This window comes from Trachemys scripta, chromosome 14, assembly GCF_013100865.1.
Source record: "Trachemys scripta elegans isolate TJP31775 chromosome 14, CAS_Tse_1.0, whole genome shotgun sequence".
Lineage (NCBI taxonomy): Eukaryota > Metazoa > Chordata > Testudines > Emydidae > Trachemys > Trachemys scripta.
The window spans coordinates 18,827,255-18,839,372 of record NC_048311.1 but is presented as its reverse complement, the minus strand read 5'-3'; the positions used below and the strand labels follow the sequence as shown (position 1 = coordinate 18,839,372).

Genomic DNA, 12,118 nt, shown 5'->3' with positions numbered 1-12,118 from the left:
GGAGGTCTTGGGGGAAGGGGTGGAGTGGGGGCAGGGCCTTGGGCTGAGCAGGGAGCTTGGGGTCCATGAAAATTTTAAAATCAAAATGGGGGTCCTCAGGTTGCTAAAGTTTGAGAACCACTGTGCTAAACTGTGCATCTCTCCCCGAGGGGGATGCTGGAGAGAGTCATTTGTTATAAATTAACATAGGGATTTATCAGGTGCTCATGATACTGACGGGGACGGAATCAGTGTCTTACATGCAGTGATTTTTATCAGGCACTTTATACGGAGGAACCCAGTTTCACTCTGAGGGCAGATGTATGCTCTAAGGAGCAACGCTTTTTTTCCCGTGAGTAGAGACTTTTCATCACACTCAGGAATTGACCCTTAATATGTTCAGTTCATCTTTCCACCCCTTTCCTGCTCATTGCATAATTCCTCTTCCTCCAGCCAGAGGGCGCTAAGAGTAGCCGTGGCTTGGGTGCACTAAACCTCCCATTCTTCCAGCAGACACACACACGCTAATTGCGAGCTCCCTGGGTCATGGCCACTGTGAGTAACACCTGCTGGCTGAGTCAATTCAGATGCCTGTCCCGGCTTCCCATGCGTCCTATGACATGACTGAAGGAGTTAAAGGGAGACAGCCTGGTTCCTCAGTGCCTCTCCTTTTCTCTGGAGCCTGCATTTCCCTGGCCAGCAGCAATCCGCGGCCGACTGCCCATTGTCTTGTGCTGCCATTTCTCTGAGTGCAGGGCCCAGATCCTGTGCTAATCTCCTCCCCTCCCCCTTGCCGCAGGAGTTGTACTCTCTACCCACGAGGCCGTGCTACAAGCCCTGTAAATGGCATCCCATGACATGCTCTGTGGTGGCCGGAACTGTTTCTGAAAATGCAGCAGGTGGGCCGAGCCTCCAGTACTACGGGCAACAGATGGCCATGGAGAAGGGTTTCTGTGCCAGTGAAATACTGCTGTCTCAGGATGGGGTGAGGATGGGCGACTGGTTGGGCTGCTCCTGTACCGGGGATGTATAGTTTAGTGGGAGGTTCTCTGCATCCCACACTAATTCCGGGCTGGATTCTTACCAGCTGGGTTCTTTTTCTTTTAAAAATGCAACAGTTACGTGTTTCCTTTGCAAACCAGACAGGAGAGCAGGACATGACCCTGATAAATCACAAACCCCATGCGTATGGAGCCCATGATGGCTGGGGGCACTGCAGACTGTAGGAGGTTAGGATGGGCTTTTAATTCTTCAGTAAATTCGGGCTGTATGTCTCTGGCTCACCGCAGAATTTGAGCCAATGCAGTTCTTAGGGATCAAATCAAAGCCAGGCTCTGGGTTTGGGGAGGTCGATAATTTACTGGCCTCTGGAACAAGACGGGGCCACCAAGCGAAATGATTCCCCATTCCCACCCCCTGCAACTCCCCACCCTCTTTTTTTGCCACGGGGAGATAAAATTTGTACTCTGCTGTTACAGCGCTAACCCTACCAGGCTGCTGAGCTCAGTGAGGCTCTGGAGGGAAGACCATAGTGAAGTCTTGTTGCCTGTCCCTCCCCGCCCCTCCCCTGCCCCTGTGTCCGCTCACATGGTGGAGTTTGGATACTGCACCCAGCCCACCTCCTTGTACGCGGCAGTCACGTGGGTGTAGATGAGGCTCTTCACCTTGGTCCAGGCTCTCTGCACCTCTGGGGTGAAGTCGTTGGCATATTCTTCTGCAATGACCTCCAGCATGACGCCGGTGAAGAACTGGGGGAGAGGGAGACAGGAAAGGGTTGTTAGATTCTCCAGGAAACAAGGGGAGAGGGGAGGTGGTCAGGGGCCACTGGGGCAGCCCCTTTTCCAAAGCAACCCTGCTGCTGAGTTCGGGGGGGCTTCTGCCATCTTGCTGAGCCAGTCCATAGGGATACTTTACCCTGCTTTGCACTGCCCCCAGCCATTGCTCTGAGAGACTGACAGATGCTCATTGGGCTCCAGGAGATGTAAAGCCATGTTATTAGCCCTGCCGTGCCAAGGGAGAAACTGAACCCCAGGCAGGTTGAGAGCTACGTTGTCTTGAGCCAGTTCATTTTAGGGGCCCCACTTTTTGGGTTCCCAACTACAGACATACAAGGGCCGATTTTTTCCAAAGAGTTCTGCACGGCAGGTATTGGGCTGGTTGGAAAATCGGGTCACAAGCGTCACAGTGGGAGTTGCTGGGTACTAGGCACTTTGAAATCTGTCCTGTAGTGTCTGCTTTTTAGAGGTGTTAACCGCCCACAGCTCCCACTGCCTTCCTGAGTCAGTGCTACTGAAAATCAGTACTGAGGTCCCAGGTATCTCACGCTGCCTGCCCACAGGTGGCCAGAAGGAGGGGCCACATTTGAAAAGTTTGGCCTAAGTGTCTTGCCTGAGGCCACAAGTCGTCGAGGGACAGAACCCTGGCGTCCTGCCTCCCACGCCTCTGCTCTAACGGCACAGCTGCTGAGCTCTGGACAGGTGCCCTCTCTAGGTGCTCGGCAACTTCCTCTCCTTTCTGCTTCTCCAGGTGTGGCAGAGGAGAACGCTGGCCGGCTGCCCATGGACATAGTGTCCTAGAGGTAGGAGTTGCCTGCCCTGAGTCACCTCATCCTCTTTGGTCTGCAGTGCTGCTTTCTGACATGCTTGGCTGTGCGGGGGCAGAGGGGCTTTCCCCTACTTTCCAGGGTCTTTATCCTGTTCCCCCAGTGGAGCGCTAGCTATTGGTAGGGGGAGAAAACCCTTCACCTCCACCAGAAGCTGTGGGAGAAGGAGTTCCCTGCATCTTCCTTGTGGGGGGAAAGGCAGGTTTCCGTGGGCTGGGACAGCTTGGTACCTCACTGCTATGGCCAATAAAACAGCTGTAGGTGACCCGGTCCAGAGGTAGGCCCTCGTCTGCTTTCTCTCTCCCACAATCTACCCCTCCTAGTTTCATGATGAAAATGCAATCTCTGATCCACTGATGGGTTCTGATGCCCGTGGCCGGGGGAGGTGGCCCATGGCGGCGAGTCTCCCAGGGCTGTAGGCCACAGCCCATTTCAATTCAACCTCATGGACTCAGAGGTGGGGTTTTTCCCCCTGAGGTTCATCTTTAAAACCATCATGTGAGAGCAGTACTGTGTCTTGGCGCCGTGTGGCACAGAGGTGGTGGTGGCCCCTGGAGGAAGCTGGAAAGGAATTCCCTTCCCCTCTCCCCCCCCCCCCATCATGGCAGGAGCGTGGCCGTTGCCTGCGAGCTGCATTTCAGGGGAGGACGCGGAGGCTGCACTGACATTAACCAGCTGATTGCCCCGTTTGCTAACCCATTGGCCATTTCCATCCCAAGGCAGGTCAACGCCCAGCAAAGGAGAGAACCCTCAAACCAGGATCCCAGCTCTTTTCCCCTCTTCTTTGTCTCATTGGCTTGCAGCCCCATTGCCCCTTCCATTTGACACACTTCCTCGCACTGTAACAGCTCTCCCCTGCACTCCCCCCCCCCCAGAAGCACCAAAATAGGCCCCTACTGTTGGCAAGCCCCTGCCTTACTATACAGCTTCTGGGGTGCAGCCTGTGAAGTCCTCATCCCTCCCCTCACTCTCTTGCTGCCTGTCGGTGTCACCTGCCCCTTGGCTGCTAAGGGGAGTGAGAGAAAACTCCCAGCTGAGCGAGTAAGGAGAGGAGGTGAGCGGGGAGGGAACTTGCTGACTTGTAGCACCGACTCCAGCAGTGCCAGCAGACCCTATCTGGTACAGCACCCCCTTCAGGATACCCAGGAAACTGACTACTCCTGATGTAAAAATCCATAGGACTGGCCAATATCCTGGGGGCTAGAATAAACCAGTGTATTCCCATCGTCTCTTGCCAGCACCCATTTATCAGTGTGGGCCTTATCCCCTCCCTCCCTTTCCCTCTAACGTCACAGAGACTTCCGTTCTGGTCCTTTACCTTGAAGTAGACAGGCTCCACTTTGTGCTTGAGGGCATGGGCCTTGCCCACCAGGGCCAGAACAGATGAGACCTTTTCGGAGTCGTTGATGTTCTCCACTACGGTGTTAACAGCGCCCATGACCCGCCGGGCATGCTTGCGCAGCTGTGGGGTCCTCTCCATCTCCAGGGGGTCCTCCATGTGCTTGAATTGACTGAAGTACTGCTTGGCAGACGGGAATTTGACAAAAAACCTGCACAGTGCAGTTGGGAGAGAAGGAGAGGGAAAGAGAGAGAAGCCACGTGAATTTCAGTGAGAGGTGAAGTGGCTTAGGGCAATGGTTCTCAACCGGGGGTGCACATACCCCTGGGGTACGCAGAGGTCTTCCGGGGGTACATCAACTCATCTAGATATTTCCCTAGTTTTACAACAGGTACATAAAAAGCACTAGCGAAGACAGTACAAACTCAAATTCCATACAGACCATGACTTGTTTATACTGCTCTATAGGCTATACACTGAAATGTAAGTACAATATTTATATTCCACTTGATTTATTTTATAATTACATGGTGAAAGTGAGCAATTTATCAGTAATAGTGGGGCTGTGACACTTTTGTATTTTTATGTCTGATTTTGTAAGCAAGTAGTTTTTAAGTGAGGTGAAACTTGGGTGTACGCAAGACAAATCAGACTCCTGAAAGGGGTACAGTAGTCTGGAAAGATTGAGAGCCCCTGGCCGGGGGCTAGAGCAAAGCCAGTGAGGCAAGAGAGCTTGGATCTATTCCCAGTTGTGCCACATACTCACTGTGTGACCTCATGGCTTGCAGTGGTGTGGGGTTTCGTTAGTCTTGAGCATCTGCATCTCCCAGTAATTCAGTGGGGGCAGTGGTGCGTGGCCCATCTGCAAACCATGTTCTGGGAGCTTTCCCAACTATAACAGGGGCCTGTCAGTAAATACTCACCTGCCTAGCAGAGTGTCGGGGGTGGGAGGGCTGAATTTGTGATTGTCATTATTATATTGCTGTGGCTAATGGCTCCCTGGTGCTGGGCACCGGCTGCACACAGCGCGAAAGATTTTTCCTGCCCCACACAGCTTGCAATCTGATATTTGCAAAGCCCTTCTCCCATCTGTGCAGAGCCCCCGGCAGACGGGTCTCAAAGCGGTAGCCGTGTTAGTCTGTATCAGCAAAAAGAACGAGGAGTACTTGCCCCTGCACGTCCACACAAATTGAATAATTCTGCCCTTGGCCACCCCCGTGATTCCCCTGAGTTTTCACAGGGGGAACCAAGGGCAGCACTTGGCCCAGAGAATCCAGCCGGGATTCACAATGGGAAGTCAAATCAGTCCTCAGAACGTTCCTGCTGGGGGCGGTGCTGAGCCCTGGGGCATCCAAGGGCTGTTGGGTCTCCAATGTGCCGATCCTAGGTTACTGCACCCTACAGGGATGTCTTCTTCATCCCGTGTTGGAGAGTGGAGTGGTCCCGGGGCCAACCCTCTTTCCCCGACCCCAGGAAAGGGGTACAGGAGACCCTCAAATCTGATGGGATTAAAGCCATGGGACAAATTAATCACAACTGAAATGAAAGGAGTTGTGGTTGAATTGGCCACGTGGAGCTAAAACCTCGACTCCCTCTCCATTCCCCAGTAGGAAAAGAGCTGGGGAGGGGGAGTCGGTGTGTCTTTGCTGTGGTTATTTAAGAGTCTCACACACTCCTCCAGTTTGCTGGGGCTGCCCCAGCCCCTCATAGAAAGGGCAGCTCTGCTCTGTGCTGCTAACAGGTGCCGGTTTGCCTGGGGCAGGACCCCCAGGGCGCAGATCTGAAATGCTGCGAGTGAAAGGGAAGCTTTTGCTGAGCTCTGAGTCCACTTGCCGTGTGCACAGGGCGTCCCGCTCCAAGCTGAGGAGAGGTGAAGGCTCTGTTATGCTAGGCTAGTGAATCGATACACCACTTGGTAACAGAGGCAGAAGCATAGGGCGGGAGGAGAGAGAGAGAGAGAGAGTGTGTGTGTGTGTGTGTGTGTGTGTGTGTGTAGGAGCCTACATCTTAAAAATCTCTGCTGAGTTACTTAATCCCTGCATGAGAGGTGCGATTCTGCTGTCACGTGCAGCGGGGCACCTCCATCAGACTGGAACTCCATTGAGTTCAGTGAAATTGCTCCAGATTTACACCAGGGGGAGCGAGATCAGGATTCAGTCCATCCTCTCCACTCCGAACATCCGAAGGTTTGAGCAGCTGGGCTCTCTCTGCGTCCTTATGTGTGTACATTAGACTGGCTGGGAGCCAGCGTAGGCTGCTCAGGAGCTGGTAGACTCAGCTCCCAGGGCTGTCCCCGATGTCTTCTTTGTCCACAGTTCCAGAAAAACACCTCCCTCCTGCCATCTGCCTCCTCCCTTCTTCCAGGCTGGTGCAACCCCTCTCCCCCCTCACACGCTCTGCACCGCCCCAGGCCCATGCACACACCACCTCCAGGGCCAGGTGGGGGTCATCTTCTGTGCGCGCCAGCCCATGGGCAATTGCAATACGAGGAGCAGGCTCTCATTTGCCACCTCATTGTCCTCTCCCCACCCCCCTCCATTGGCTCCCGGAGGATCCGGGGGGCTGCCAAGTCAGCAGCGAATGGAACGTACATCGCTTCTGTTGCTTCCCTCAGGCATCTGGGATTCATCAGCGGGCCCAAAATAGGTTTTGATGTGTGAAGAGTGAGCAGCAGGGGGGAGGAGGGAAGGTGTGGGGGGGAGGCGTCGGTTTGAAAATCAGAGAGGGAGCCACGAACAAGCTCCTCGGATTCTTTTTTAACCTCTGCCGGCAGAAGCTTGAAGCGGCTCCTCCTGCCAGAGGAAATCAGTTTTCCGAACCCCAGGTCTCACCATCCCACCCAATCTCCGTTCATTCACAGCTGTCCAGGAGAGACTGGGCCTGAGAAAGGGCTTTGGAGTGGAATACGCAGGTGCCAGGGCCTGGGAACTACACCTTGTGGTCCCCTGCCTCCTTCTGAACGAGCATTAGTGAGATCTCTGAGTCTCATTAGGCTAGGGCGGCTCTGGCTGGGGAGAAGCAGCAGGCTAGGTTATTGTTATATTGGTATATATACATGGAAGCATCACTATTAATGTTCCCCTTTTCCCCGAGTTCCCAGGATTCAGCCTAGAATGTCTCCCAGAAGAAGGACAGACATTCCCCCTCCATAGCAATAGGATTTCTTTTGTTATCCTTGACCGGTTTCAGAGGGGTAGCTGTGTTAGTCCAGATCAGCAAAAACGAGGCATCGTTATGGCACCTCAGAGACTAACTTCACCCCGAGCCCTGGTCTCTAAGCCTGGATACTTGCTGGCTGTATTATTTTGAAGTTCTTTCTCTCCCCCCAATTGCTCTTCCTTCCCCTGACCGCGCTGTCACAGGCGATAAGAAAGGCTACAACACTCAGCATAAAAAATGGAGCCAACAGGAAAGGATCATTCCCAATATCAATATCTAGAGGTCCTTCCCATTGACAGCACTGGTCTTCTCGGTGCCCATATAAGCAGATCTCTCCTCCTCTTGGGCTGTGGGGCAAGAGGAACTTTGGCCTGTGTGAGTGCTAATGGCACCATCCTCTCTAGGATCCCAAGGGTTAGAGTCTCACCCATTGTGGCAAGCTGTAATATCGGAAGATCTGCCCTTCTCAACACTGCTGTCATGCTGCCCAGCTAACAAGGAGCTCTGGTCCCCTCAGCGGTGACCACCTCTGTACAGGGCTGAATGAGGGGAATTCAGACTCAGAGACGGGGTAGAGGGGAGCAGCAACCAGAAGAATAGGTGACCTGGCATGTTGGATGAAAACCATCTATCCTAAAATGTGTGTCCCACTCAAAGCACATAAGGTTTGATTCTCCTCTCACTCACGCCAATATAAATCAAGATGACCCCCCTGGAAATTGGTGAAGTCACACCAGTGTAACACTGATTAAGTGAGAGGAGAACCAGGCGCATGAAGTCCAATAGAGAGCTTGTAGGGAATCTAGTAGATTAGTAGGGCTGGATTCCTGTCTGGTATAAATCCATTGAATCCAGAGATCAATTTGCCTTGTAGAGCTTTTGCCTACTGTGGGGAAGCTGGTGGGACTTAGCTAAGGGCTGGTTTACAGCTCTAGAGAATTCCATATGTTCTGGGTGGGGTGGGAATAAGCCTGTGATAAGAGGCTGGAGGCATTTATGTTTGAGATGAGGCAGGCAGCTCCAACCGGGGGTGCTGCCGCAGAGCACATGCCAGATGTCCTGCATTTGGCTTCTGCTCTTAGGTACTTGGGAAGCATTACTTGCTCTGAATGCAAAAATGGTGTCTGGGAAAGAGGCTAAGGGGGTAGACAGGAACAGCCACTATGTGTATCATGACTAGGAAATCAGAACTTCTCCTCTGGCAAAGTGAAGGATAGAAAAAGATCAACCTAACCCCCACTGTAGATGCAGCTAAGTGGATGGAAGAATTTTTCCTTTGACCTAGCTACTGCCTCTCAGAAAGGTGGATTAACTACATCAATGGGAAAACCCCTTCCGTCAATGTAGGATGCATCTACACTACAGTGCCACAGTTGTGCTAATGTAGCGTAGACATGGCCTACGTGACTCACACAGGAAGTCTGTGACAAGACAAGGAACTGAAGTCAGGTCTCCTGAATTGCAAGCTCGTACCCTCAGCACTGGACCATCCTTGTTTCTGGGTGAATCAAGCTCGGCATTCAAAATTGAAACTTTTGGCCTATATCCAGAAGAAAAACACTAGTGTTAAATTCAAGAAAGGCATATTAAATAAAAGTTCACTTGACTCTCAAGAAATGTTTTTAAAAAGCAGTTAATCTGTAGTTGTTAATTAACTTAGAAGTTTAATTAATCATTTTGATAAAGGACAAACAAAAGCAGAGAGTGGAGGAAGAGAAAAAAATAACACATTCTGATGAATAGGGAATTTTTTTCTGTCTGTTGCATCTTTGTCTGTAGTTCAAACCTCTTAGTATCTGGAATATTGTTTTCTGATTCATCCAAGATCATTACAAATCTAATATTTACTGTTGCATATGCAAAATGACGATTGATACAAAACAGATGCCTGAATACCGATTTCATTAAATTCCTTGTAAGTGATTCGATTCCGCGCCCCCTAATTTGTATTGCATGAGCTACATCTGGACAAAATGGACAGGATGTCCTAAGTGTCATTTTTTTCCTTCTTCCCCTTTAACCATTTTAGGTACACGACCTTTATCAGCAGCAGAACCAAAGGAAATAATTAAAGCACAAGATGGCTGCAGGCATTGGGAATCTGCTCTTTGTTCTCATTTGTTTGGAATCTGAAATATGTTGGAGGAGGAGTGAATTTTCGATATATTTGATTGAGTAAAGTATTTAGAAGGCGCTTTCCCTTCCAGTAATTCCAATACTCACTAGTTTACCAGTAGGAGAGTTGTTTTCTGAAGTTTCAGTTCTTCTAGGGAAAAGCGTATTTTCTTGAATCCATGAATTTGTTACAGCTCTGAGCTACGGTCTGATATCCCTACTCACACAGAGTAGAATGTACTCAACAAGTAGCCCTGTTGTAATCAGTGGGGTAACTTGCAGTGGAAGGTAGTGGAGAAAGGATGGTCCAGTAATTGGGGCAATAGCCTGGGACTTTGGCAAGCCCGGTTCAAGTCCCTTGCTTTGTCACAGCCCTTGGGCAGGGGCTGGATTTACTAAGGTATTTAGGAACCTAGTGGGGCTTACAAAAATGCCTATGTAAGTCAACAGGAGTTAGTTGTAAATCCCCACTTGGCTTCCTTAGCAAGGTGCCTAAATGCTTTGTAAATCTGGCTCTCTGTGCCTCAGGTTCCCAACTGTTTACTAGGCACAATGTTGCTGTCCCTCCCAGGGGTGCTGCAAGGATGAATACATGAAAGACTGTGAGGTGGTCAAACACTACGGTGATGGGCGCCTGCCTCCCCTGCTACTCAACGGGAGCAGTTATCAGAGCTTGGCCCTTTAGGACTACCTAGTTGAGGTTGGACAATGTTGTGGTCTTTAGTTCATATCTATCATTGACCTTAAAAAATGACCTACACATACCTGACTGTGAATTTGAATGAGTATCTGATTTATCCACATTCATTTCGACAGCACCAAAGACCCAGCACATGTCATTTTACTGCTCTGAGGTCCCAACGCAGCAAGGCACATACGTGTGGGAGAGGGCTCAGGGCTGGGGAAGAGCGTTGGACTGCAGGGGGGTGAGGGCTCTGACAGGGGATGTGGATTCTGGGGTGGGGCCTGGGATGAGTGGTTTGGTGTGCAGGCTGCCCTGGGGCCACAGCGGGGAGAGAGGACTCCCCCAGCCCTCTCCCCCTGCAGCAGGTTGGGGCAGGCCACTTTCCCCTGCCATGACAGGTCTGTTCGGAGCTAGGGCTGGGGAGAGGCTCCTCTCCCCGGCCGCAGCAGCTCCCAGGCTGGGGGTGAGCATCTCTCCTCACCTCTCCTGGCTGTGGCAGGTTCGGGGCTGGGGGAAAGGCGCCTCTCCCCGCCACAGCCCTGAGCACCTGCATGGCCTTTGATAGGCTGCTACGTGGCCGCACAGCTTAGAGGGAACTTAGGACCCTGTCCCCCACCCTCGCACCCGCCCATCCCCCTCAAGGCCCTGCCCCTGCGCCGCCTTTTCCCCTGAGGCCCTGCTCCCATGCCACCCTTTCCCCCGAAGACCCCGCCCCCTGCTCATTCCTCTCCACTCCTCCCCCATTGCTGGCCCTTATCGCCAATAAAAAGTGGGAGGACCATGGCCCCTGCCCCTCCTTCCCCATTCCGGGGCCCCTGCTTCAATTTCCCTATTTATAAAATGGGGATAATAGTGATCCCCTCCTCTGTAAAGTGCGTTGAGATTTACAGATGAAAAGAACCCCATAAGCACTGAGCATTAGAAGCCATTTGTTAAAGTTTCCTATGGGCCCCTGGGTGTTTTCTTCCTTGCTGCCCCAAGCAACCACATCAGGCACACCAAAAAATCCGTTATCTACAGCCAGGCATTCATACCACAGAATGTGCTCCAAAGAGAAAATGTGGGATACCCACCTACACACACTTAAAACTGCCTTCACTAAACAAGGACGCTCCACCAGAGAAGTAGATTGCATCATGGAAAGGACCACCCAGATATCCCAGGAGAACCTGCTATAATACAGAGAAAAAAAAAAAAGCCCCCTGACCACACACTCTTAGTTGTCACCTACCACCCCACACTGGAACCTATGTGGGGTATCATCAAACAATTACAGCCCCTATTTGATGGGGTCCACATCCAGAAAGAAAGCTTTGCTGAACCCCCTCTTCTGGCCTTCAGACAACCCCCCAACCTCACCAGGCTCTCATCAGACCAGGATCCACCAACTCAAAGCAGCACCAGACCCTGCCAGAACAACAGATGCAAAACCTGCAGACATCTCACTGCTACAATGATCACCACCCCCCACAATACACCTTTCAAGATTCAGGGGTCCTACATATGCCTATCGCAACATGTGACATACCTCATCCAGCACATCAAATGTCCCAATAACAACTGTGTGGGTGAAACCAGACAATCCCTACACTCAGAAAATTCACACAGAAAAATAATAAAAAACAAAAACACTCTGTCCCCCGTGGGCAAACCCTTTTCCCAAAGGGATCATTCCATGTGACCTTGCAATACTCGTCCTCAAAGGAAGCCTGCACCACACCTTCAAAAGATGAGCCGGGGGCTTAAATTCATAACGTTGCTAGCCACTAAAAATCATGGCGTGAACAGGGATACTGGTTCCATGGCTCATTACAATGATCTGTAACACATGCCCTGCCTGCTAACCTTTAATGGTCCACTTCAGACCTCTTTTGCATAACATTCTAACCCTTATTGCTCACCCCATTTCAAGTGACTTCCGACAACGTGTCACCCTCATTATACTCAACTATCTGTCCCAACTTCTATTTAGCTTGGACACTGATTTCTTTCCCCACAGCTGAAGAACTCTCTGTATTTGAAAGCTTGTACCTTCCACTGAGGGAAGTTGCTCCAATAAAAGATATTACCTTAGCTTCCTTGTCTCTTTCATGTCCTGGGACCAACACAACTACAACAACACTGCAAACAACTAATTGTCTCACTCTTTATCTGGTGCTCTCCCCTGTTGTCTTATTCTTAGACGGTAATCTGTTTGGGGCAGGGCCTTTCTTTTCGTTGCATGTGTGGAAAGTGCCTA

General features: G+C 51.2%; 1 protein-coding gene across 1 annotated transcript in view; it reads right to left on the bottom strand.

Moving 5' to 3' along the window:
• Window positions 1–880: 880 nt before the first annotated feature.
• CYGB (cytoglobin) overlaps window positions 881–12,118 on the bottom strand; it is a 26,441-nt gene continuing 15,203 nt past the window's right edge. Inside the window, exons 2-3 of the mRNA XM_034790442.1 lie at window positions 3,900–4,131; window positions 881–1,727 (exon numbers count right to left, since the gene is read on the bottom strand). Coding sequence (XP_034646333.1) covers window positions 1,563–1,727; window positions 3,900–4,131 — 397 coding nt within the window. The 3' untranslated portion in view covers window positions 881–1,562. The remainder of the gene's footprint in view (window positions 1,728–3,899; window positions 4,132–12,118) is intronic.